Here is a 26,347-nt window from a genome sequence, read left to right on the forward strand (position 1 = left end):
TCAGCGATAAAAAGTTTTGTAAAGGTTTGAAATTATGAGTAAAGTTTATAGAAAGTCCCTTGGTGCTCTCATTCTCAAATTCTCGACCAATAAGGTTCGAGTATTAGGGCGTCGTTAGCTCTGCAGTCTCAAGACAAAAGCACAGTTTCTAACTTTAATCGTGACTGCATTTTAAATTTATAAATTCGGTCGGCGATTACGTGGAACTTCAATTTTTTTGTTGCGCATGGTAGCTGTTACACATTTTTGCCTTCCCTCAGGTTCCGAGACAGTCGTCCATTAACTGATACTTCATTTCATAGGTGGTGACGTTTAGAATATTAATTCCGTTTTTTGACTGAAATGGGCTCTCTGTCTATACTAAGCAAGCGACCTTAGGATGCGTGGCGCAGGGCATCTTCGGTACCACTAACATTTGCCTAAGTTTGTAATAGCACGATTACCAACATTGTCTACAAGAGGACTTTTACTGATGAGCTTATACCACAAACATGGACTTTATTCAAGATAAGTAAATGTGCCGTTCAAGTAAATAAAGCAAATAAAGAACGGTATTAATCCACGTGCGCATTTGTGCTTTAGAAAGAGGATCCCGCCCACCCATACCCACCCATAGCAACATTCTATCCCTTGCTTCCTTGCGGTACAAGACTCTACAGTAAACGTACCATAGAGGTTGTTTTGACGTTTCGTGGTGGTAAGACTGAAGAATAATCGAGAGATGTTCGTGGGACTTACCAAACTAAAGAAAAATTGTTAGAAAATGTGTTATAAAATGTTGCAAGATTTTCGAAATTCTGAAAAAGTGTAAAAACTACGTGGAAAGACGGGTAATATACAACATGTACAAGAACCAAGACGGAAAAATATGAGTGGAAGAGCAGCAATGAAGTGGTCGGATTAGGAAGAGTGTAAGAAGCGAATGTAGTTTTCGCCCTTATTGTTCAATATATACTTCGAAGAAGAAGGAGTGATGGAAATAAAAGGAAGATTCAAAGACAGGATTAGAATTCAGGGTGAAAGGATATCAGTGATAAGATTCACTGATGACATCGCTGTCCTCAGTGAAAGAGACGATGAATGCAGAACCTGTTGTGCTTTAGAAAGAGGATCCCGCCCACGCATACCCACCCATAACAACATTCTATCCCTTGCTTCCTTGCGGTACAAGACTCTACAGTAAACGTACCATAGAGGTTGTTTTGACGTTTGATATTTGTGAGTGTTTCGTATCGAGCAACTTAACCTCTTACCCGCGTTTACATTCCGCGCTGACCAGTTGCAGCTGTAGCGGCGCATCGAAAGCTAAGTACTAATTAATTGTTTGTGTATAGTAGTTTATTTAGGAACTTTAGTAGTCTTCAACCGGTGTTCTTGGTGTTTTCCGGTGAAATAACTTCAGAAGAAATTTTTGCGAACTGCTTTCAGTTTCGTTACTGTCATTAGACGTTTGATTTTCTTTCTGTGTTAGTATTTTGTTATATTCTCATTTGTTGTTGATTAATACTGTCAATAATAGTAGTTACTTTCCTTGTGGAGCAAGTTTGTGATTATTGTAGTCAGTTTTTAACATCTTCTTATTGTAGTAGCGGAACTTAGATAAAGTTGTTTTCTTGTTTCAATAACTGTACAATTTTACCATGAGTGAGAAGTGTGGGCTTTGCCGTAGGTTCGTGAGTAGTGGATTGCGGTGTGAGACATGTTCGAAGTATTTTCACTGGGGGAATGCAGTGGGGAAGCCAGTGGGCATTCTGGTGAGAACCTCTCCTGGAACTGCAGGTTATGTAGCAATAGTAAGTTGATAGAGGAGCAGGAGCGTAAGATCTGTGCCCTTCAGGTGCAGTTGAAAAACGCACAGGAGGAGCTAGATAGGATGAGGAGGGAGAAGGGGGTTGGGGGTTGGGGAATGGGAGCTGCCTGTTGGCAAGAGACCTGCTAGGAGAAGGAGATTTTCAGATAGTTTTACTATTGGTGTTTGTAATAGATTTGACCAACTGTCAGAGTCAAGTGGAGAGGAATCTCTAGTAGCTGTAGATGTAGGAAGTACGCAGCAGACCTCAGCAGTTACGGTGGCTAGGACAGTTGCAAAGTCTAAGAGAAAGAAGAAGGTTCTGCTGTTAGGTAGTTCTCATGGTAGAGGTGTAGGCCAGCAGTTGCAGGAAGTTTTGGGGAGTGAGTACCAGGTCACCAGCATTGTGAGGCCTAATGCAGGATTGGCTCAGGTGACTTTTAACATAGGGGGGTTATGTTGGGATTTTACAAAAGAGGATCAGGTAGTGATTGTGGGTGGGGCTGGTAATAGTATTGATAGGGATGGGGAGTATGACATAGATGGTGACCTGGAAAAGATAGCCACTCAGACTGGCAACACGAATGTGCATTTCGTGGAACTGTTTCAGCGTCACGATCGGCCTCATCTTAATACAGCCGTCAGGCGTAATAACATGAGACTTTGGGGTGCGCTAATGACAGAAGGCATGAGTCACATTTCAGTGGTGTCGGTGGAGTCTATCAGCAGGACGGGTTTCACTAGACATGGCCTGCACCTCAACAGGTATGGAAAGGGGAGGTTGGCAAAGCTTATAGGTGACAGCATAGGTGGGGGTGGTGGGATCACTCATGGGAAAATTCCGGTAGTTGTGGGTGTTAGAGCTGTACCTTTTTTAGATTGAAGTCAGCTGACAGGTATTCCTGCTTAAGGGAAGTCTCTCTAACAAAGAAACCACTTTCGACAAAGCTTAGGTATCCGATTACTGAGGGAATTAGTATATTTCATCAAAATATACAAGGCATTAGAGATAAAGTTAGTGAACTACTTATAGATGTTGACTCTGAAATTATTGGTATATCTGAACACTTCTTAAATAAGGAGATAATTCAGAGGCTTCCTTTACCAGGATGCAGGTGTGCTGGCAGCTTTTCTAGGAGCTCTTTGCGGTGTGGGGGAGTAGCCATGTATGTGAAAAACGGTATCCCATTTGAGTCAATTGATGTTTCAAAGTGCTGCACTGAAAAGGTGTTTGAATGTTGTGCAGGTGTGGTTAAATTTAGTGGAGTTAAACTTCTTACTGTTGTTATTTATAGATCCCCAGACTCCGATTTCACAACATTTTTGCTAAAGCTAGAGGAGGTTCTTGGTTCACTTTATAGGAAATACAAAAAGTTAGTTATATGTGGTGACTTCAATATAAATTGTATAAGTGATTGTGCAAGGAAAAGGATGCTGGTAGACCTCCTTAATTCATATAATCTTATGCAAACCGTATTCTTTCCAAGGAGAGCGCAAGGGAACAGTAGAACAACCATAGACAATATTTTTGTTCATTCGTCATTACTAGAACGGCATTCTGTTAGCAAAATGGTGAATGGCCTTTCAGATCATGATGCACAAATTTTAAGTCTAAAAGATTTTTGTGCTGCAACACAGGTTAAATATAGTTACCAACTTTATAGGAAAGCTGATCCAGTTGCTGTAGAGACTTTTGTAAACCTTATCAAGGAACAAGAGTGGCAAGATGTTTATAGTGCTGATACAGTAGACGATAAATATAATGCATTCCTCAAGACTTTTCTCGTGCTCTTTGAAAGTTGCTTTCCGTTAGAACGTTCAAAACAGGGTACTAGCACAAACAGGCAGCCTGGGTGGCTGACTAAAGGTATACGAATATCTTGTAGAACAAAGTGGCAATTATATCAAAACGTTAGAAACAGTCACAATCTAAATGCAGTAGCCCATTACAAACAGTATTGTAAGGTGCTTAAAAAAGTTATTAGGAAGGCAAAAAGTATGTTGTATGCAGATAGAATAGCTAAGTCTCAGGATGAAATTAAAACCATATGGTCAGTCGTAAAGGAAGTGGCTGGTCTGCAGAGACAGGTCGAGGATATAGAATCAGTGCGTAGTGGGAATGTCCGTGTTACTGATAAGTCGCATATATTTACAGTATTTAGTAATCACTTTCTGAATATAGCAGGTGAACTAAATAGAAACCTAGTCCCAACAGGGAATCATATAGCGCTCGTAGAAAAAAGTGTTCCGAGACTGTTACCTGAAATGCTCCTCCATGATACTGACAAGAGGGAGATTGAGTTAATAATTAAATCACTAAAGACCAAGAACTCTCATGGATATGACGGGGTATCTAGCAGAATACTGAAGTATTGTTCCATGTATGTTAGCCCAGTACTTAGCCATATCTGTAACTTTTCCTTTAGGAGTGGTCGGTTTCCTGACCGATTAAAGTACTCGGTAGTGAAGCCACTTTATAAAAAGGGAGATAGGGATAATGTTGATAATTATAGACCTATTTCCATGCCATCGGTGTTTGCTAAAGTTATCGAGAGGGTTGTATATACAAGGTTACAGCAGCATTTAAATTCACATAATTTGCTGTCAAATGTACAGTTTGGTTTTAGAAATGGCATAACAACTGAAAATGCTATAGTCTCTTTTCTCTGCGAGGTTTTGGACGGATTAAATAAAAGGTTGCGAACGTTAGGTGTTTTCTTTGATTTAACGAAGGCTTTTGATTGTGTTGACCACAAAATATTACTGCAGAAGTGGGAACATTATGGAGTAAGGGGAGTAGCTTACAATTGGTTCGCCTCTTACTTGAAGAACAGAAAGCAGAAGGTAATTCTCCGCAACATTGAGAGTGGTAATGATGTTCAGTCCCAATGGGGCACTGTTAAATGGGGCGTTCCCCAAGGATCGGTGCTGGGGCCGCTGCTGTTTCTTATTTATATAAATGATATGCCTTCTAGTATTACAGGTGATTCAAAAATATTTCTGTTTGCTGATGACACCAGCTTGGTAGTGAAGGATCGTGTGTGTAATATTGAAACATTATCAAATAATATAGTTCATGAAATAAGTTCGTGGCTTGTGGAAAATAATTTGATGCTAAATCACAGTAAGACTCAGTTTTTACAGTTTCTAACTCACAATTCAACAAGAACTGATATTTTAATCAGAATGAGCATCTTATAAGCGAGACGGAACAGTTCAAGTTCCTATGCGTACGCATAGATAGAAAGCTGTTGTGGAAAGCCCATGTTCAGGATCTTGTTCAGAAACTAAATGCTGCTTTATTTACCATTAGAACAGTATCTGAAATAAGTGACATTTCAACACGAAAAGTAGTCTACTTCGCATATTTTCATACGCTTATGTCATATGGTATTATTTTTTGGGGTAATTCTTCTGATTCAAAAAGGGTATTTTTGGTTCAAAAACGGGCTGTTCGAGCTATGTGCGGTGTAAGTTCGAGAACCTCTTGTCGACCCCTATTCAATAGTCTGGGAATTCTGACATTGCCCTCACAGTATATATTTTCTTTAATGTCGTTAGCTGTTAGCAATATTAGCTTATTCCCAAGAGTTAGCAGCTTTCACTCAGTTAATACTAGGCAGAAATCAAATCTGCATGTGGAATGCACTTCCTTGACTCTTGTGCAGAAAGGAGTGCAGTATTCTGCTGCATCCATTTGCAATAAGCTACCACAAGAACTCAAAAATCTTAGCAGTAGCCCAAACGCTTTTAAGTCTAAACTGAAGAGTTTCCTCATGGCTCACTCCTTCTATTCTGTCGAGGAGCTCCTGGAAGAGCTAAAAAATTAAGCAAATTCCGTTGTCACATTCTTGATTTTCTTTATTTAAACTAATGACCTGTCGCCTGAATATGTTTCTTATATTTCATTTTATCTGTTTCTACAATCGTGTTATGATTTTATGTATTGACTCGTTCCATGACCATGGAGACTTCACCTTAATGTGGTCCCACGGAACAATAAATAAATAAATAAATAAAATAAATAGAAGCAAGGACAGGATGATAGGACATGTGTTAGGACATCAAGGAATAAATTCCATGGTACCTCAGGGCGATATGGAGGATGATAACTGTAGGAGAAGACAGAGTGGAATGCATCCACCAAACAACTGAGGCCCAGCGTGCCAGTGCTACTGTGAGATGAAGTGATTCACAGAAGGAAGGAATTCGTGATGAGTCGCTTCAAGTCAGACGGAAGACCACCCATCAAACAAAATTTAAAATAAGGTTGAATTTAAGGGCCCCGAAACAGTCAATTTTAACTTCGAAAACGAAATGAATTTTCGTTCTTTTCACATAGGAGTCACAGTTCACATTTTTCACAATTGCAGAAACAAAGGCCGTCAGCTTAAAAAAATACGGTAGCAGTTGTAAATGGATCGAGACGTCGTGTGTCTAGACCGTTCGCCGGGTGCAAGTCTTTCGAATTGATGCCATTTCGGCGACTTGCGTGTCGACGAGGATGAAATTATGATGATTAGGACAACACAACACTCAGTTCCTGAGCGGAGAAAATCTTCGACCCAGCCGGGTATCGAGCCCGGGCCCTTAGGATTGATATTCTGTCGCACTGACCACTCAGCTACCGGGGGGCGGACAGCAGTTGTAAATGATGGCGACTGAACGTGTTATTTAATTTGGGGTCCAAGAAGATTTCTTTCATTAAATTTTATGATTCTTGGCACAAAATTTGACAGCGGGAATTTTTAGCGAAGTGGTAAATCTGGTTTTTACTAACGATAATCGTAATTGACTTGGCTTGCAAGGTGATAAGCGTATCTCACGTTCCTTTGTTTTCTTTTGTTGGGATACACTTTGCTGCAAATGTGAACAGCTTTTTTATCGTCACTTCGCAATTGTCTTGTGGGTCTTATCGCACTGCCGCGGCTTTCCCAGCGGTTATTGTCTAGCTAATGTATTTAAAAATCTCCTGAGATACTACGGAACGGGTGTTCTGTTTCAACATAATGTAAGTGGCGGAAATAATTTTGCCTTACAGTCCTGTAATGAACGTTATTCCCTCCTCTTTCCACAGAACATTTGTCACGTCACAGTCACCCCCCCCCCCCCCCCCCGCCCCCCCCGCTGCCGTCTCCTCCAACACAGATTCTTAAAAAGTGGAACACACAAGTGTGAAACAGCTTCAAAAAAGTTTAGGAAATGTGTAAAATTATGTTTAAAGTCAGTTCGAAGTCACTAAGTGCTCTCATTATCAAACACTAGAACAGTACGCTCTGTAGAATCTGCGTTCCGTTTTAAGGATAACTAGTTTATCAGGCATCTCTGTGTTGTACAGTGACAAAAAATTAGTCACCCCTAGAGAAATCATTACAAGCCTTAGTTAATTGCGGGTAATCCCATGCCTGGATTTGATTGCCGTACGGATTCGCTCAGGAAGTGAGTCGAAAAGGTTGTGCAGCACGTCGTATCCACCTTGGAAAAAATAGTGCTTGTCTGCCACTGTTATTTTAAATCTTTGCTGCGCCTTATGAACACTTGTGTAGACAGTAAAGCCAAACAGGGCACACATGCCTCATTGCACTCTTCGTCTGGAACAGCTAATCAGTCCATCCTGCCTAACAAACTTAAAATAGTTGTTAAGTCGAATTGCACCTTTTTTGTCTCCTACTTACGTGGGTTTTATTAACAAATACTTGTTTATTCCCCGTTTTCGGCGTAAACTGACCCATTTGGTTTCGTGACTTACAGGTTTTTTGTGGAGTTTCCGTGTGGGGGGCGTTCGCTGACATCAGTCCTCTGGTTCCTCTCCTGTGCCAATCTTTTCATCTCAGAACAGCATCTACATCCAAACGTCTCAACTATTTGTTAGATACATTTCAATCTGTACCTATCCCTACAGCTTTTACTCACTATAGGTTCCTCGAGTACCACGAAAGTTATTCCTATACGTCTTAACAAATGTACTATAATCAAGTCTCTCATTGGTATTAATGTTTTCTAAAAGTTCCTCTTCTCATTGATTCTGCATGGGACTTCCTCATTTCTTGTATCAGTCCACCTAATTTTCAACATCTTTAATGTTTCGATTTTCTTCTTATCCAGTTTTCCAACAGGCCATGATTTATTGTTTTCCATACAATACTATTTTCGAAAAGTACGTTCGCAGAAATTTCTTCTGTCAATTAAGGTCGATGCTTGATACTAGTAGACTTGTTTGGACAAGATTTACAGTTACGTTTATGTTTTTCGATCTTCGCTTATTTTCCTACAGATGAGTAACTGTCTGAAGCATTTATATATCTGCTACCCCCGCCCCCCCCCCCTCCCTCCCGCTTGTCATCAAAATGAGAAGAGAAGGAAGTTCGACGCCACTGCAAGCAATAAAGATACTCTTTATAACACTTAAGAAAAAACTGCGAAGAGATAAGTAAAAAGGTGAAGTGAATAACCAGTCACCAAGAGAGGAACAAATAATACGAGTACAAAAGGAGTAGTGTGGTCCTCGCAAGGAAGAAAATAGCACCGTTACTGGTTTCGAACCGGCAGGTCCATCCTCAGACATCTGTTCACAGATTTACTGATTTTAATATTAGTTTTTGTTTCTTTATTCCTCCTTGACATGAATGTTCTTTGGGGTAGTGTAGCCACACAGCAAAAACCATGTTAGAAACGACCTATTTAAACGTAACTATCCCTAACAACTTTTGAACAAAATGTAAACAAATCCTCAAAATTGAGTTGTGGTAGTTGTACTCGTAGTTTACTTACATTGAAAATCCCTCGTCCTTCCATTGCGATGTTGTTTACTTGTGTTCACGAAATACTGAAGATTATTTTAAGCACATATTTGATGTACATTTGTGCACATAATGCGAAGCACCACACACACACACACACACACACACACACACACACACACACACAAATATAGATTTTGGCGCATTGGAAACTGTAGACAAAGTAGGCGGTATCACAAATATAACAGCGCCAAAGAATTTATCTCTCAGAGATATTACAATATGTACACAGTAATGTGAAAGTAGAAAATTAACGAAGTATGAACATTTCATTACATGTAATTTACATTCATTCTGCATTAATTACAAACAAGGTAAACAAAATTAGAAACCACTTTGTTAGAAAATATTATTTAAATAATATTATGTACATGTTGCGGTATAAACAGGTAACAAAATAAATGGTGACAAAAAGTGTGTATAAATACATAAATATCAAGACAATATACATTACATTAACATTTGATGGCTAGTTGAAAGTTAAAATTAAATTAACTATTGTATTAATGTGTGATAGAGCACGATGTTATATTTTAATGTAGTGTCTCGTGTTGGTTTACTGTCTGAATGCTGTTTTTGTCAAAGGGCGTAGTATTTATTTATGTTTGAAACTGGAAAGTAAGTGAATGGAATTTTGAGAAAAGGCTGCATTGGCTTATATAGATTTTCATTAAGGAGATAATATGGTGATTTGCTTTCATGTACATATACTTCTGTCTCTTCGAGCACGTTATAAAGCCACCATTCTCTGCGTGATGCAATATCTGGATGTGGTGTTCAATGGTTTTCACTCTATGTCTGTTAAAAGTTGTGCAGCAATCAACCTGTATTTTGTACACAGCCACAGTCTCAAAATATCAGTTTTCGACAAAATAGTTTTATAAAAGGTCGTTTCACAGATGTCAGTTTTATAAAATTTGTTCCTCTCTTTGTGACCATGCCGCTTATTAATTTAACTGACTTTTATTATGGCTTCTTTAGTTCGATAGGCAAAAATACCAAACCATGTCACTGAACTGTGAATTTGAATCTATTAAAGTGGAGTGAGATATTAAATATTTCCATGAAATAATGGAGCAAAGGCCAATAGCTTCTCAACTCACCTTTTTACTTAGTACTTCTCAATTTTCTCTAAATGACACCAGTGATATAACTGCTCAGGCGATCCTCTAATTAGCAGAAAAATACAAGACGAAAAATTGTAAATGTAATTGTAGATAACAATGCTAATTGGATCAGTTTCCACCGCAGGTGGGTCAAGTGCAATACAGCAGTGTGTGTCTGTGTACTACGGATGAGTGTTTGTGCAGCATTCCGTCTTATCTAGCCCTGACTCGACTGTCACGGTGACGATCATTACAAGACATGAGGTCATCTAAGTCACGTGACAAACCGAACAATTCCGCATACTGTAACGACAGCAGTGCTCGCTCCTCAACTTGGTAGGTATCTCCAGTTTCAGTTGATAATGTCTGTAAATGAAACTCAGACAGCAGGGGCTTCATATTTAAGCCTTAAACTAGTTTTGGGCTTTGACTTGGCACAATAATTACTGTACTGAATTACTCCGCTCCAATAGGAGCTTTTGTAGCTGTCAAGTACTCCAGACATCGTAAATTAAAAGTGAATTAGTGCAGATTAGCGGAGGTCGGGTTTGTCATGTAATAATACAGGGCAACAACAAAAAAATTATCGTTTTGTAGGCACTAAGTCCATATCTTACTTCAGTTTTTTTCTGTAATGTTAGAAAGACTAGCAGAACAAACGTAACTGGAATGAAAAGTGATTAAATTTTTCATTACATACAAAAGTTTTATTGAAATACAAGTTGTTGCTCGCTGCTTCGCTCGCGTATCAGCAGTTTTGCTATGGTGAGTGATGGTAAGTAAGCTAGTAATTTGACGAGATGTCTGTGTATATAGTGTTGTAGAGATGTATGTATAAAAATGCATGCTATGCAGGTAGGTACGTCCATAAAGAACGTGTTTCTCTTATTTTGCAGCATATCGAATCTGAAGGCAAGCATTATATTTTCTAATTATATTTTTAAAAAATGTCTTGAGTCATTATACTCGTCCAGAAGTAAAGGTTTTAGGGGTTTCTCTGGCTCATCTAGTACTGGATGTGTGTTTTGCCACCAATGCAACACCTTCCACTTTTGCGGTGTGCCGGCCGGAGTGGCCGTGCGGTTCTAGCCGCTACAGTCTAGAGCCGAGCGAGCGCTACGGTTGCAGGTTCGAATCCTGCCTCGGGCATGGATGTGTGTGATGTCCTTAGGTTAGTTAGGTTTAATTAGTTCTAAGTTCTAGGCGACTGATGACCTCAGAAGTTAAGTCGCATAGTGCTCAGAGCCATTTGAACCATTTTGAACCATTTTTTGCGTTGTGGTGCCCACATTTCTGATCCATCCCTCTATGATGACTAATTTGTGATTATCATTGTCAGTTAATAGGTCATAATCAAATGTAGTATCACCAAAACCCTCCCAAGTTCCACATGTGAAGGTACGACTTTGTTTGTCGTACAGCCTTTAAATGACGCCGCCGTTGTGAATATTCAAGCACCTTGGAAGCTATAAGAGACACATGACGCTGATCGGCTTAAATGTAACGGGTTTGCGACTGATATTAGGATGGAAGTATGTATTAAACACTTAGTGGATTGTACAAACTTTATATGCATTACTTATAATCGTATTATGTAGAACATATTATGTAGAACACGATAAAAGCATTTTCTCAAATACTATAAAGTTCAATAGTCTTTCGTCATCTCAGAAGCCATAGCATATGCTTGCCGTATAGTGCCTAAACTGCGACAGGGTTGTATGGAATTATGGATTAAGCCCTTTGAGGAGAGTATTATAAGCATTGTATCATTACGTTGAGTAGTATCATGTAGGATACATTAGACAATAAAAGCATTTTCACAAAGAGTAAATAGCTCTTTCTAAGAGTAATTATTGTTCCATATTTCACGTTACATTCTTCAAATCAATAAATATTTTCTGCTAAACACTTTCTAAAGTAGCCTACGTTCTTCCTCAGCTTTCAGGATATCTGCACAGCGTATTTTATCGAATTCAGTTTAGCGGTTTAGTCATGAAAGCTTAACAGAGAGAGTTACTTTCGCATTTGTGATATATGTATGGATAAACATGAAAACATCTTCTAATAAAAATCGCAAATTGCGGTTATGGTTCCACATCAGCCGTAGAACATTTAAGAAAAAATGAAAATTTGAGCCGAATTGGGACTCGAACCCGGATTTCCTGCTAGTCGCGTGCGGTCGTCGTAGCCATTTCGACTTTTGAGCACGCTTCCAGAAGCGGAACAAATCTATGTTCACGGCTGATGCGGAACCATAATCGCAGTTTGAGTGCGGATGTTGATTATCAATGCATTGTCTCAGACACTGCTCTGCAGTATGAAAACATCTCTTTACTACTTAGGAATTAAGTGTCCTTAGCTTAAATTTCTGATTTCTAGTCTCGTGAAAGTTAAGTTTTTTCTCCGATGAATTGTGTGTTGTACATCTTGGTGAAACGACCAACATTGGTCTCGCATTATACTGATATTCTACCGGCTTTGATTCTGTCTTTCTATCACTTGGTAATCTTGATGAAAACACTTGCTTTTGTTCCGCACTAAGTTTTCAGGAAAAAAACAAGATGGATGTTTATAAACTGAATCTTGAGGCTCATCAAACAGCCTAACTTCTTGAACTTCTCCAGCTTGTTGACTACAACACAAATGTAATGTCCGACCTTTTTCGTACCTAAGAACTCAGTAAAAGTCTCCGAGAATGACACTCAAGCCTTTCTTTCATTCATACTCATTTTTTAATCAAAGAGGGAATCGAACATCATTTTTCGAATGTCAGATCCAATGAACACACCATGGCAGACGAGAAAACTTCTCTCAGTAATACTTCAAACATTTTCCATCTTTGAGTAATTCTTTTGCAACTTTTTCTTTAGGTTCAATTTAACGTGCAGCGGCAGTAATAGAATTTCTTAATGCTCCATCAGGTTCTTGTGCTAGAAGAAGAAGAGCCAATGAGCTTTTAGTAGTTACGATACGTGTGCAACTATTATCACCGAAATTTCAACTTTGTATTTCTATTAAATTATATGGATTAGATTAGATTAATTATTCATTCCATAGACCCACAAAAGAGGGCATCCTCCTGGACGTGGAACACGTCAGATAAACACATTACAAAAATGTAATTAGAAAAACTTGAGTTTGATTAATTTTAATGAGCCTCTGTCAATAAACAGTAAAATTATGTACATGAATTAAAATTAAACTTCTAATATTTACAGGCTAAATACTTACATCTGTTTTCAATAAATCCATCATTCACACAGTAACTAGTTACTTGGCTATTACAACCAAGATTTGTCAAAAATTAAAGTAAATTATTCATTTCAATGATCCTCAGTTAAGAATAGTCAAATTATGTACAAGATTTAAAATTAAACTTGAGCTATTTACTGACTTAAGACTTACATCTGCTTTCCATACATCCGTTATTCACACAGTAGGTAGAACTTGGCTGTTACAACCAAGAGTCGTCAAAAATTAAAGTATAATAAATTTTGATTAAAATGGTCTACTGCACTTGTTGAGAAATTCGTGGATGGAATAGAAGGAGTTGGCCACCAAAAATTCTTTTAAATTACGTTTAAATTGTACCTTGTCTAAACTAAACTCTTCAGAGTTGCTGGTAACTTATGCATTGCTGAATACTGGACTCCTTTCTGGGCAAAAGTAAGTGATTTCAAATCTTTATGTATATTGCTCTTATTCCTAGTATTGATACTGTGTAGCAGTTAGTTGGAAAAAGAGATGTAGTATTTACAACAAACTTCATTAAGGAATAAATATACTGAGAAGCTATGGTTAGTATGCCCAATTCTTAGAATAGGTTTCGACGTGATGTTCTTGGATTTACTCTTCACATTACTCTTGTTATACGCTTCTGTACTCTAAAAATTTTTTCTCGGTTTGTGGAGTTACCCCAAAATATGATACCATATGACATAATGGAGTGAAGATAAGAAAATATGCCAATTTCTTTACATTTATATCTCCTATATCTGACATCATTCGCATTGCAAACACAGACTTGTTTAAGTGCTTTAGGAGTTCGTTAGTATGTCGTTCCCAACTGAATTTATTATCAAGTTGTAATCCCGAGAATTTATATTCTCAACTTCTCCTATTTCCATGTCATCATATTTTATGCACACACTAGAAGGAAATCTCTTGGAAGTTCTGAACTGCAAATAGTGGGTTTTTTCAAAGTTTAATGACAGTCAATTGGCTATGAGCCACTTATTAATGTCAGTAAAGATTTGATTAGCTGCCCTTTCTAAATTTATATTTGATTTACTATTTATTGCAATGTTTGTATCATCTGCAAATAAGACAAACTTGGTACCTGGTAATGTAACAGATAACAGGTCATTAATATAAACAAGAAAAAGTAGTGGACCTAGTATGGAACCTAGGGGAACACCACATGTAATATCTTCCCAGTCAGTTGATGTCTGATTGCCTACTTCTGAAGTGCTATGTGTGTATATAAAATTGCTAAAAATATATCTGTGAAATACTGAGTGTTAATTGTAAAGAAACGGATGGACGATACAGCTATTTTGTTATTGTTTTAGTGTTCAGCATACTACAAAACCAGAAGATGGAAAAAAAACTTGTTTTTCGTCGTTGGCCTTTGTCTTTCTGTTTTTGGAGGGAAGGGGGTCATATTTGATACTGAGCCCCGCCAAAATATGCAGGATGAAGAAAACTTCTCACATTCAGACTTTGCAGCACGATTCCTCACATACTAGCAATACAAAAATGTCTCTCAAATTCTTGTACTGGCCATATTTCGGGCAGTAAATGGACGTTAAAGATTAGCAATCTGGCAACACTGTAATCACGTGTGAGGCAACTGCCTTTGTCAGGAGGTAGCAGTAGTGCTGTGGAGTTGGTGCAGTGGGTATCGTATGGATTAGCGTGTAGGAGGGCGAAGGTTCGAATCTGGGTCGAAGTTTATTAGCTTTTATTTGTTAAAAGAAGGGGGGTGGTACGGTATCTGGCGTCTTAATCGTCCTACAGCGATTACAATGGGTCTGCTACCAAACATTTGCACTTACATACCATGAGCACAGAAATGAAAATACAATCGTCTACGTTGGTCAGCATTTAAAGAAACCCTTACCACGTCGTGGACGCGAATTGTTCCGCACAACTGCATCTACTAGATTTCCAACTTGTCTTGTGTTTACCTTCCACCAGTGGTCCTATCGATTAATACCAACTATTATTCTTGGCATGTTAGGTCAATTACATCTCGTTAGGGTCTTACATCACCAGTAAGGCTACTAAACTGTTTCGCAAATAATTTCGATGAGACCCTTGGTGCAGTGGACACAGAAAACAGGTTTGGAATCTAGTGGCTGCAGGGGCGCGAAAAAGTTCGCATCCATGACGTGAAAAAGGCTTCTTTAAAAGCTGACCAATGGAAACGATTGTATTTCCAATTCTGTGTTTGTAGGACGTAACTACAAATGTTTTGTAGAAGACGCATTGTAATCGCTGTGTGACGATTAAGACGCCAGATAATGTGCCATTCAGAATGCTTTTAGTAAATAAAAACAAGTATGCCTTGATGCTGAATCGAACCCTCGACCCTACCTGCTGACGGAGGTAGTTATGGTATATGTGATTACAGTGTTGCTAGATTGCCAATCTGTAACGTCTATTTACTGCCAGAAATATGCGCAGGAATTTTGTGAGAGACATTTTTGTATTGGTAGTATGTGAGGAATCGCGCTGCAAAGTATGAGTGCGCCAATTTTGTTCACCCTGTGTAACTTGCCATCACCTCACTGTTAATGAGCCATAGAGGCGAACGATTTTAAAAATAAAATTGTCGTATTAAAAAGTTGTATGTAACTTGGTTACATTAACCAACTCAGATAACCGCGCACTTTAGCATTCTCTTTGGGGATTCAGGGAGGAGCACCGGTTCCCTTTTCGAATCCACTGGGCGCATTAACGGCGAGGGCGGGTGTACTGACTAGCCTGGATGTGGTTTTTAGGCAGTTTCTCACATCCAAGTAGGTGAATATCTGGCTAGTACCCACTCCTCGTCTGAGTTACACGATTCGCAAACATTTCAAAAACGACCTCATCATACTAGACGCAGACAAAAAAATTCCTTCCGTGGGGGGGGGGGGGGGGGGGGAGAGGTTAGGGGGGTGCGGGGGGGGGGGGGGGAGGGTTGGCGGCAGGAAGGGCGCCTGGGCATCCTCTACAACTAATATTGTCACGTCAAGAATAACATGATGACTTCCTGCTCATACGGGATAAGGTCAGGAAAAAAGAAGAAGAAGATATAAATTGTTTACATCAGCACTTAGTACATCGCTTCAGCATAACTTCCAGGAAATTGCAATAGAGATAAGTACGCTATCAAGTACTAGCTGCGCCCTGCGATGTTCCGGCGGTTAAACATTTATTTATAAAGAAATGTTAATGCCGAAACTCACTCTCGACGCGCATGCACCGTCACAAAAGTTATCTGTTGGAGGTACTGCGGCACGAGCTACTTACGGCCCAGCGAACCGCGCGACATCGAGAAAAACCATCAAATTTTGTGGCGGTGAGAGAAGCTGACAGCATACATGTCGCTCACAACTCACTCGTTCACTAAGGAAAATAATTTTTACGACACTGAATAGCGAAGCCAGGAGAGGGAGTAAATAATTTCACGACTTTTTGCGACATTCTCAGCACGGAAAAGATGATAATTGTCTTGGTGTGTATGGAGAACCAGCAGTCAACTATTATACGTCTCTGTAAACTACTTTCCGAGATTTCTTGTTCTCTTCGTGTATGTAACGATTTCTGACTTTCGATACACGAGAGCAGACAACACAGTGCCGTCTGTGCGAAAAGCGCTGTGCGCCCAGATGAATACATGCCACTTTCAACGTATGTCCTTGTCACGATTGAGAAGGCCACTTTCAAAGGAAACTGCAAGTGTTTAACTGGAAAGGCAAGTTTGTTGGGATTATAGGTTCGTGGTGCCAATAATTTCATTTCAGTTAAAAACTAATTTCTTCGCTAAACTTAATGCATTCATTTGATAACTAACTGTCATGGATGATCTTTTAGTCATGATACCCATCCCAAGGGAGGAGCAGCCACGTTGACCATCCCACGGTAACGGTGACTGTTTTCGGAATAAAATATAGCCTTTGTGTTATTTCAGGGTACAGGCTATCTCCATTCCGAAGTTCATCCAGTTGCGTCCAGCCGCTCTAACGTGAGGGAGTAGCAAACATATTAACTCGTCGAAGAAAGAAAATAAGCAATTTTTAGTTCGGTGCAGCGCATATTTTATAATATTTGTACGAGCAAGAACGTAGTCTGCCCTCAGGTGCGCGGCTGCTACGGGGGATATGCTCGCATATCGTAATCAAATCCAGCCTCACTAAAAGTCTACCGCGTTCTACATGTGAAGGCACGACATCTCTCTGTCGTACAGCATTTAAATGACACCGTCGTTGAGAATCTTCTGTCGTCTCAGAAGCCACAGCATACGCCTGCCGCACAGTGCCTAAACTGCAACAGGAATTACGGATTAAGCACTTTGAGGAGAGTATTATTAGCATTGCATCATACGTTGAGTAGTATTATGTAGGATACATTAGACAATAAAACCATTTTCACAAAGAGTAAATAGCACTAAGAGTAATTATTGTTGCATATTTCAAGTTATATTCTTCAAAGCAATAAATAACTTGTGGTAACCACTTTTAAAACTACCCTGAGCGTTAATTGTTAATTAAGAGTATAATATTCTAAATTTCTTTCGAATCCGTTAAGCCGTTTCAGCGTGAAAGAGCAAGAAACATACACACTAACTTTCACATTTATAACATACACTGAAGCGCCAAAGGAACTGATATAGGCATGCGTATAAATTTAGCTAATGTCCCCATTGGAGAAAGATAAGCAAGTGATTTTCACCTTTCTTCAGGTTCTTATTTTTCCTGTATTTCTTCATTTTCTCCCCGAAGGCCTTCTTTCTTCGGTCCGCTGTGGGCGGTGTGGGTTTGGTTCCGTCTCAGGTGTAAACTTCCAGTTATCAATTTTGCTTCTGGATATATCCCTGTGTGATGTGTTTATTGAGTCAATTTTTATTTTTGTCAAATGCTTCTACCTTCAGTTACACAGGGTACTGATGCTTTGAGTGAAGTTTCCTAGTCCAAAAGGCTTTTAGTTAGTCTGTTTCCAGATAATCCGTCTCTTTCCGATGTCGATTTCGATCTTTGATACTTTTACAGATGTCTCAGTGGTTTGCAGTCTGCATCCGCCTTGTGTGTATCGTGCTCCCAGAATTTTTCTAATAATCTTTCTCTCTACTTTCTTGTCTTCTTGTTAATCTAATTTTTAATTCAGTGAGAGTGTTTCACTTGCATATGTGACTGTCGATTTGATTACTGTATTGTAGCGTCTGATTACAGTGCCTTTGGACAGGCATTTTTTTGTTATACGACGCTTTCTTGACTCTCTGCACTCTGTTTTTCTGTGTTATGTTTTCAAATCCTGTTGGTTCAATAGGTTCATCGTGATACTTAAAATGTTTGACTCAGTTGATTTCACCATAATGTGTTTTAAGTTTCGGAATATCTAACTTGGAACACATAAATTCAGTCTTCTTAAAGGAGTTTTGCTGGCTAACCTTCTCTGCCGATTCTTTGAGGACCTCGATTTGTTTTACTGCTGTTTCTTCACTGTCGGTTATAATCGCTAAGTCGTCTCAAACGCTTGTGACGAGCCAGTTGCTCGGCCACCATTGACCAGACGTTTTCAATTGGTGAGAGATCTGGAGAATGTGCTGGCCAGGGCAGCAGTTGAACATTTTCTGTATCCAGAAAGGCCCGCACAGGACCTGCAACATGCGGTCGTGCATTATCCTGCTGAAATGTAGGGTTTCGCAGAGATCGAATGAAAGGTAGAGCGCCGGCCGGTGTGGCCGTGCGGTTCTAGGCGCTACAGGAGGAGGAGGAAATTAGTGTTTAACGTCCGGTCGACAACGAGGTCATTAGAGACGGAGCGCAAGCTCGGGTGAGAGAAGGATGGGGAAGGAGATCGGCCGTGCCCTTTCAAAGGAACCATCCCGGCATTTGCCTGAAGCGATTTAGGGAAATCACGGAAAACTTGAATCAGGATGGCCGGAGACGGGATTGAACCGTCGTCCTCCCGAATGCGAGTCCAGTGTGCTAACCACTGCGCCACCTCGCTCGGTCTAGGCGCTACAGTCTGGAACCGAGCGACCGCTACGGTCGCAGGTTCGAATCCTGCCTCGGGCATGGATGTGTGTGATGTCCTTAGGTTAGTTAGGATTAATTAGTTCTAAGTTCTAGGCGACCGATGACCTCAGAAGTTAAGTCGCATAGTGCTCAGAGCCATTTGAACCATTTTTGAATGGTAGAGCAACGAGTCGTAACACATCTGAAGTGTTCAAAGTGCCGTCAATGCGAACAAGAGGTGACCGAGACGTGTAACCAATGGCACCCCATATCATCACGCCGGGTGATGCGCCACTATGGCGGTGACGAATACACGCTTCCAATGTGCATTCACTACGATGTCGCCAAACACGGATGCGACCATCTTCATGCTGTAAACAGAACATGGATTCATCCGAAAAAATGATGTTTTGCCATTCGTGCACCAAGGTTCGTCGTTGAGTACACCATCGCAGGCGCTCCTGTCTGTGATGCAGCGTCAAGGGTAACCGCAGCCATGGTCTCCGAGCTGATAGTCCATGCTACTGCAAATGTCGTCGAACTGTTCGTGCAGATGGTTGTTGTCTTGCAAACGTCCCCATGTGCTGACTCAGGGATCGAGACGTGGCTGCACGTTTGGTTACAGCCATGCGGATAAGATACCTTTCATCTCGACTGCTAGTGATACGAGGCCGTTGGGATCCAGCACGGCATTCCGTATTACCCTCCTGAACCCACCGATTCCATATTCTCCTAACAGTCATTGGATCTCGACCAACGCGAGCAACATTGTCGCGATAGGCTACAATCGGACCTTTATCAAAGTCGGAAACGTGATTGTACGCATTTCTCCTCCTTACACGAGGCATCACAGCAACGGTTCACCAGGCAACGCCGGTCAACTGCTGTTTGTGTATGAGAAATCGGTTGGAAACTTTCCTCATGTCAGCACGTTGTAGGTGTCGCCACCGGCGCCAGTCTTGTGTGAATGCTCTGAAAAGCTAATCATTTGCATATCACAGCATCTTCTTCCTGTCGGTTCAATTTCGCGTCTGTAGCACGTCATCTTCGTGGTGTAGCAATTTTATTGGCCAGTAGTGTACATAATCTTGTGGACTCACTTCCTAAACGAATTCAGGCGGATGTCAAGTCTAAGGGTGGAACTAAGCTGCGCGATGTGATGCTTGTTACGATTTCTCTGTGCGTTACTAATTTTTGTAAGGTGAGCCTGTTTCAGACTGAATCGTTTAAAAACTGACAAATAAGAGAAAGAAAACTATGTTGTGTGTCAGTGTCAAGAATTTGTGTATGGCTTGAATGGTGTGTTATTGTCTTGAATTTATTACACCATTTCACTGTCAGCGGTTGACTGCAATTTTACCTGTACGTGTGATGCAGAATCCTATGAAAAATTTTCTGTAGAATACTTCTGGAGGCGCGAACGAACAGTTGGAGCTGACATGATTTTTATTTTATTTTGGTACTGCTTCCAAAGAGTTTCGGAAATGCCGCTTGTGTGTTACAGGAGGCAGCGGCTTTCTGGGACAGCATCTGGTGCGCGAGCTGCAGCGTGATGAGACGGTGGCCGAGATCCGAGTGCTGGACCTCAAGAAGTACCACTGCCGTCTGGGTGAGTGATCAGACACGTCCAGCCGCTTCTGTGGGCGTCTCTGCCGAGCAAAAATCCACAACGTCGCATTCAACTGTGTTTTAAGATTATGTCGGAGATCTTATTTGAACAGTTCTCGGGTATCCGACCGGGTAGCCCCGTAACTTCTCCACAATATTTCAGCAGACGTACACGCTGCCATATTCAGGTAGTTCCTGACGAATGCTACGCTGTTCCTCTCGGCGCCATATATATACTAGCCGTTACCCCCTCTACCTGGGGAAACACAATGTGAAATGTGTATTCCGACTCTCTGCAAAACCTTGACTCTACTGGCTTCAGTGAAAGATGACCTAGGCCTTCGAAAACCAGGCGTTTATTAAATTCCCTGCCAGTGCGGAAAATCATACATTGGGGAGACAGTCCGCACTGTAAAAGAGAGGTGCCGCGAACACAAGCGTCATGCCTAATTACGCCAGGCCACTAAATCAGCCGTGGCTGACCATTGTATAAAGACTGGCCATACTATGGACTATGAAAAAACACAAATACTCTGTCAATCCTCCTACTTCTGGGACTGCGTTACTAAAGAGGCCATCGAAATCCTACTACAGGACGATCTAATTAATAAAGACAGCGGCCTTCAACTTAGTCAGGCTTGGAACCCTGCACTCAGCCTGGAGAGAAAGATGCGGTCCCAGAGATCGAGGACCGCCACCGACGGCGGCAGCACGGAGACTGCAGATCCCAGGTTCAGATCCAGGCGTCGGCCGCACCGAAGACACCAGGAGAGGAACGGTGAAGGGGGTAACGGCTAGTATATATAGGGCGCCGAGAGGAACAGCACAGCATTCGTCAGGAACCACCTGAAGATGGCAGCGTGTACGTCTGCCGAAATATTGTGGAGAAATTACGACGCTACCGGCCGGATACCCGAGAACTGTTCAAATTGGAAAAGCGCCGGGAAAACTTCAGATCGTATGTCGGAGATCTGTTTGTCATTACATTATTTTCGTGGTTGCTTAGTAATAAATCAATTTCGGGTGATTAGTATGGAGAAAAAAAACCACCTTCTGAAGAACATTAAAAGTTCGTATGGAGAGAAAAACCACCTTCTGAAGAACATTAAAAGTTATCCTGTACGATTCTTAGACATTTGTCAAAGATTTTGAAATTGGTGTAATAATAGTAATAATAATAATAATATCTTACTGCATGTTCCCACTCATTAACAATTTTATTTGTTTATCCCTTCGGTATGTTCTGCCAGTCGTAAAAGGCGACGAAAAGAACAAACCACTAATAGGGCAAACCCCCCTTTTAGTGTGATTAGTTGGTTCAGGACAGAACTAATGAAGCCTCGGACAAGCGCTGTCATGGTCGGGGACGACGCTTGAACCCTATGCCCGTCCACAATGGTAACGACACTGCTAGCCACACGGAAAATGATTTAAATCCAAATAGAGGTGTTTTGCAGGATATGCTTCCTGCAACCACCCTAGAAGGAAAACAAAGTGGATGAGATGGTCAGATGAAGTTAACCGACACCTCATGTTCTGTTATTACCAAGCAACAAACTTAGGAACCAACACAACTGGATACAGATCACAAGTATACACAACATTTATTACCAGATACCCAGAATTAAAATTTTTAACAGAACAACGACTAGCTGATCAGATCCGTGTAATAATAAAAAATAACAGGATATCCCAGTCAGAATTAGAAAACATCAAACAACAAGTACAACACATACTGGAACAAAATAATGTGCAATCAGAAGAAAAAGAAAATACAGTAATGGACTCAAACATCCCAGAGCAAACAAACAAAGAACAACACGCATCAATTAAACAATCAGAGGAAAACGAAATCTTAAGACAGCCACCAGAACAAGCACAAATAGAACACGAAGTGACACACATGTTAGATATAGAAGAAAAATTTCAGCTGACATATACAGAACGCAAAGACACAAATACAGGCATTAGACCATTCTTGCATAGACCACCAAATAACCCACAAGTCGAAACAACAATAACAACTATCAACACAATCATACACAACAAAATAAATGAAAATACAACTATGGAAGAGTTAAAACTGCTGGTTTATGTAGGAGCACTCACTACACTAAATATACACACTAGGCAGAGATCAGAACAAGCCAAAATACAGAAGAAACCCACAAAACCAGCATGGCAACACAGGCTACAGCTCAGAATAGAAAAACTAAGAAAAGACATCGGACAGCTAACACAATTTATAAGAAATGAAATATCGGACAAAAAACGAAAAAGGTTAGGTAAAATCTCACAACAAGAAGCGATAGAGCAGTTAGATGAAAAGAAGCAGAAATTACAAGCATTGGCCAAACGACTTAGAGGATACAAAAAAAGTGAAAATAGAAGGAAACGAAACCAAACATTCAACACAAACCAAAAGAAATTTTATCAGACAATAGACAACACACACATTAAAATAGACAACCCACCAAACATAACAGACATGGAACACTTCTGGAGCAACATATGGTCAAACCTGGTACAACATAACAGGCATGCACGGTGGATACAAGCAGAAACAGACACATACAAGATGATACCACAAATGGCTGAAGTGATAATTTTGCAACATGAAGTCACCCAAGCAATTAATTCTATGCACAATTGGAAAGCCCCTGGAAAAGATAAAATAGCAAATTTCTGGCTAAAGAAGCTCACCTCACCACATTCACATCTAACTAAATTATTTAACAGTTACATTGCAGACCCATACACATTCCCTGATACACTTACACATGGAATAACTTATCTGAAACCTAAAGATCAAGCAGACACAGTAAACCCAGCAAAATATCGCCCCAGAACATGCCTACCAACAATATACAAAATATTAACTTCAGTCATTACACAGAAATTAATGACACATACAACACAGAACAAAATTATAAATGAAGAACAAAAAGGATGTTGCAAAGGAGTACGAGGATGTAAAGAGCAACTGATAATAGATGCAGAGGTGACATATCAAGCTACGCATACATTGATTACCAAAAAGCTTTTGATAGTGTACCCCACTCATGGTTACTACAAATATTGGAAATATACAAAGTAGATCCTAAATTGATACAGTTCCTAAACGTAGTAATGAAAAATTGGAAAACCACACTTAATATCCAAACAAACTCAAATAATATCACATCACAGCCAATACAGATTAAGCATGGGATATACCAAGGAGACTCATTAAGTCCTTTCTGGTTCTGCCTTGCTCTGAACCCACTATCCAACATGCTAAATAATACAAATTCTGGATACAATATTACTGGAACATACCCACACAAAATCACACATTTGCTATACATGGGTGATCTAAAACTACTGGCAGCAACAAATCAACAACTCAACCAATTACTAATGATAACAGAAGTATTCAGCAATGATATAAATATGGCTTTTGGAACAGACAAATGTAAGAAAAATAGCATAGTCAAGGGAAAACACACTAAACAAGAAGATTACATATCGGATAACCACAGCGACTGCATAGAAGCGATGGAAAAAACAGATGCCTATAAATATCTAGGATACAGACAAAAATAGGAATAGATATACAAATATTAAAGAAGAACTAAAAGAAAAATATAGACAAAGACTAACAAAAATACTGAAAACAGAATTGACAGCAAGAAACAAGACAAAAGCTATAAATACCTATGCTATACCAATATTGACCTACTCATTTGGAGTAGTGAAATGGAGTAACACAGACCTAGAAGCACTCAATACACTTTCACGATCACAATGCCACAAATATAGAATACATCACATACATTCAGCAACAGAAAGATTTACATTAAGCAGAAAGGAAGGAGGAAGGGGATTTATCGACATAAAAAACCTACATTATGGACAGGTAGACAATTTAAGAAAATTCTTTCTAGAACGAGCAGAAACTAGCAAAATACACAAAGCAATCACTCATATAAATACATCGGCTACACCACTGCAATTTCATAACCGCTTCTACAACCTTTTAGATCACATAACATCAAAGATATGAAGAAAGTAAATTGGAAAAAGAAAACACTACATGTCAAGCACCCGTATCATCTAACACAGCCACACATCGATCAAGACGCATCCAAAACATGGCTAAGAAAAGGCAATATATACAGTGAAACGGAAGGATTCATGATTGCAATACAGGATCAAACAATAAACACCAGATATTACAGCAAGCATATTATTAAAGATCCCAATACCACAACAGACTTTGCAAACAACAGATAGAAACAATAGATCACATCACAAGCAGATGTACAATACTAGCAAATACAGAATACCCCAGAAGACATGGCAATGTAGCAAAAATAATACATCAACAACTTGCCATACAACATAAACTAATAAAACAACACGTTCCCACATACAAGTGTGCACCACAAAATGTACTGGAGAATGATGAATACAAATTATACTGGAACAGAACCATTAGAACAGATAAAACAACACCACAAACAAACCTGACATCATACTCACCAATAAAAGGAAGAAATTAACACAACTAATCGAAATATCCATACCCAATACAACAAATATACAGAAGAAAACAGAAGAAAAAATTGAAAAATACATCAACTCGCTGAGGAAGTCAAGGACATATGGCATCAGGATGAAGTTGACATTATACCAATTATACTATCAACTACAGGAGTCATACCACACAATATCCACCAGTACATCAAGGCAATACAGCTACATCCAAACGTATATATACAACTACAGAAATCTGTAATTATTGATACATGTTCAATTACCCAAAAGTTCCTAAATGCAGTGTAACATATACCGTACAGTTAAAAGGAAGTCACGCTTGATCAAGGTCGGCGTCACTTTCAGTTTTTAACCAGACATAACGTCTGAAAAAAGGATGATAATAATAATAATAAATATCTTACTGCATGTTCCCACCGATTAGCAATTTTATTTGTTTATGTATTTATTTAATCCTGTCAGAAACATACACAAAAGCGTACAGGATATCACAAACTTTAACAAAAGTATTCCAATCAGATCGATACTATAAGCATTTTCATTTTTACTAAGACGCGGTTCACACTGAGACGGTACGATATGGGATGCCATACGTTACAGTAAAGGTTGGACGACGTGACGATTATCGGTGCAACACCCGTGTTCCCACTGACGTGATAGATGATGCGACGTGATACACGATGCAACTCGTTACACCACAAGCAACAAGAGAGCACGAATCACGTTTCTGTTTCAGCTTCTGTTGCAGTCACGAGCTCTTCTGAAGGTGGCACTACTAACCAGCAAATACATGGGAAGAACAGAAAGATAATACAAAAAGCAAAAGAACTAATACCACCGAAAAAGAACACTTAACACCTTTGGATGGACTCAGAGTGTGAAAAGGCACTAGAAAGACGTAGACTAGCTTTTCAGGACTACAATTGTAAAAAATCCCCAGAAAGCCTATTTCCAAGAATCAAGAAAACAGGCTGCAAAATGTATTAGCAAACGAAGCGAAAGTACATGAAGAAGTAACTGGACGCTATAGAGGTAAACTTCCGCAACCACACCACGAGAGAATTCTACAGGACCTCTCAAGGAAGATCTGCTGGTACACACCTCAAAATTTGTGCTTCAGGAAACCAGATGGAAAACTAACTAACTAAGAGAATTGTCAAGAAGTGGCTCGTTATTTCTACGATCTCCTTAACTGCTCTGAACCTGTGACAAGGTTTCCAATACCACCTCCAGCCAACCAGAATCACTCCCACTAACATGTGAAGAGACCAACAA

The 26,347-nt window shown here is 39.8% G+C and overlaps 1 protein-coding gene across 1 annotated transcript in view; it reads left to right on the forward strand.

Annotated features, from left to right (window-relative positions):
* Nucleotides 1-26,347, forward strand: part of LOC124597792 (3 beta-hydroxysteroid dehydrogenase/Delta 5-->4-isomerase type 1) — a 239,250-nt gene that overhangs the window by 117,943 nt on the left and 94,960 nt on the right. Inside the window, exon 3 of the mRNA XM_047135961.1 lies at nt 20,430-20,534. Coding sequence (XP_046991917.1) covers nt 20,430-20,534 — 105 coding nt within the window. The remainder of the gene's footprint in view (nt 1-20,429; nt 20,535-26,347) is intronic.

This window comes from Schistocerca americana, chromosome 1 (genome assembly GCF_021461395.2).
Source record: "Schistocerca americana isolate TAMUIC-IGC-003095 chromosome 1, iqSchAmer2.1, whole genome shotgun sequence".
In the NCBI taxonomy this organism is placed as follows: Eukaryota; Metazoa; Arthropoda; class Insecta; order Orthoptera; family Acrididae; genus Schistocerca; species Schistocerca americana.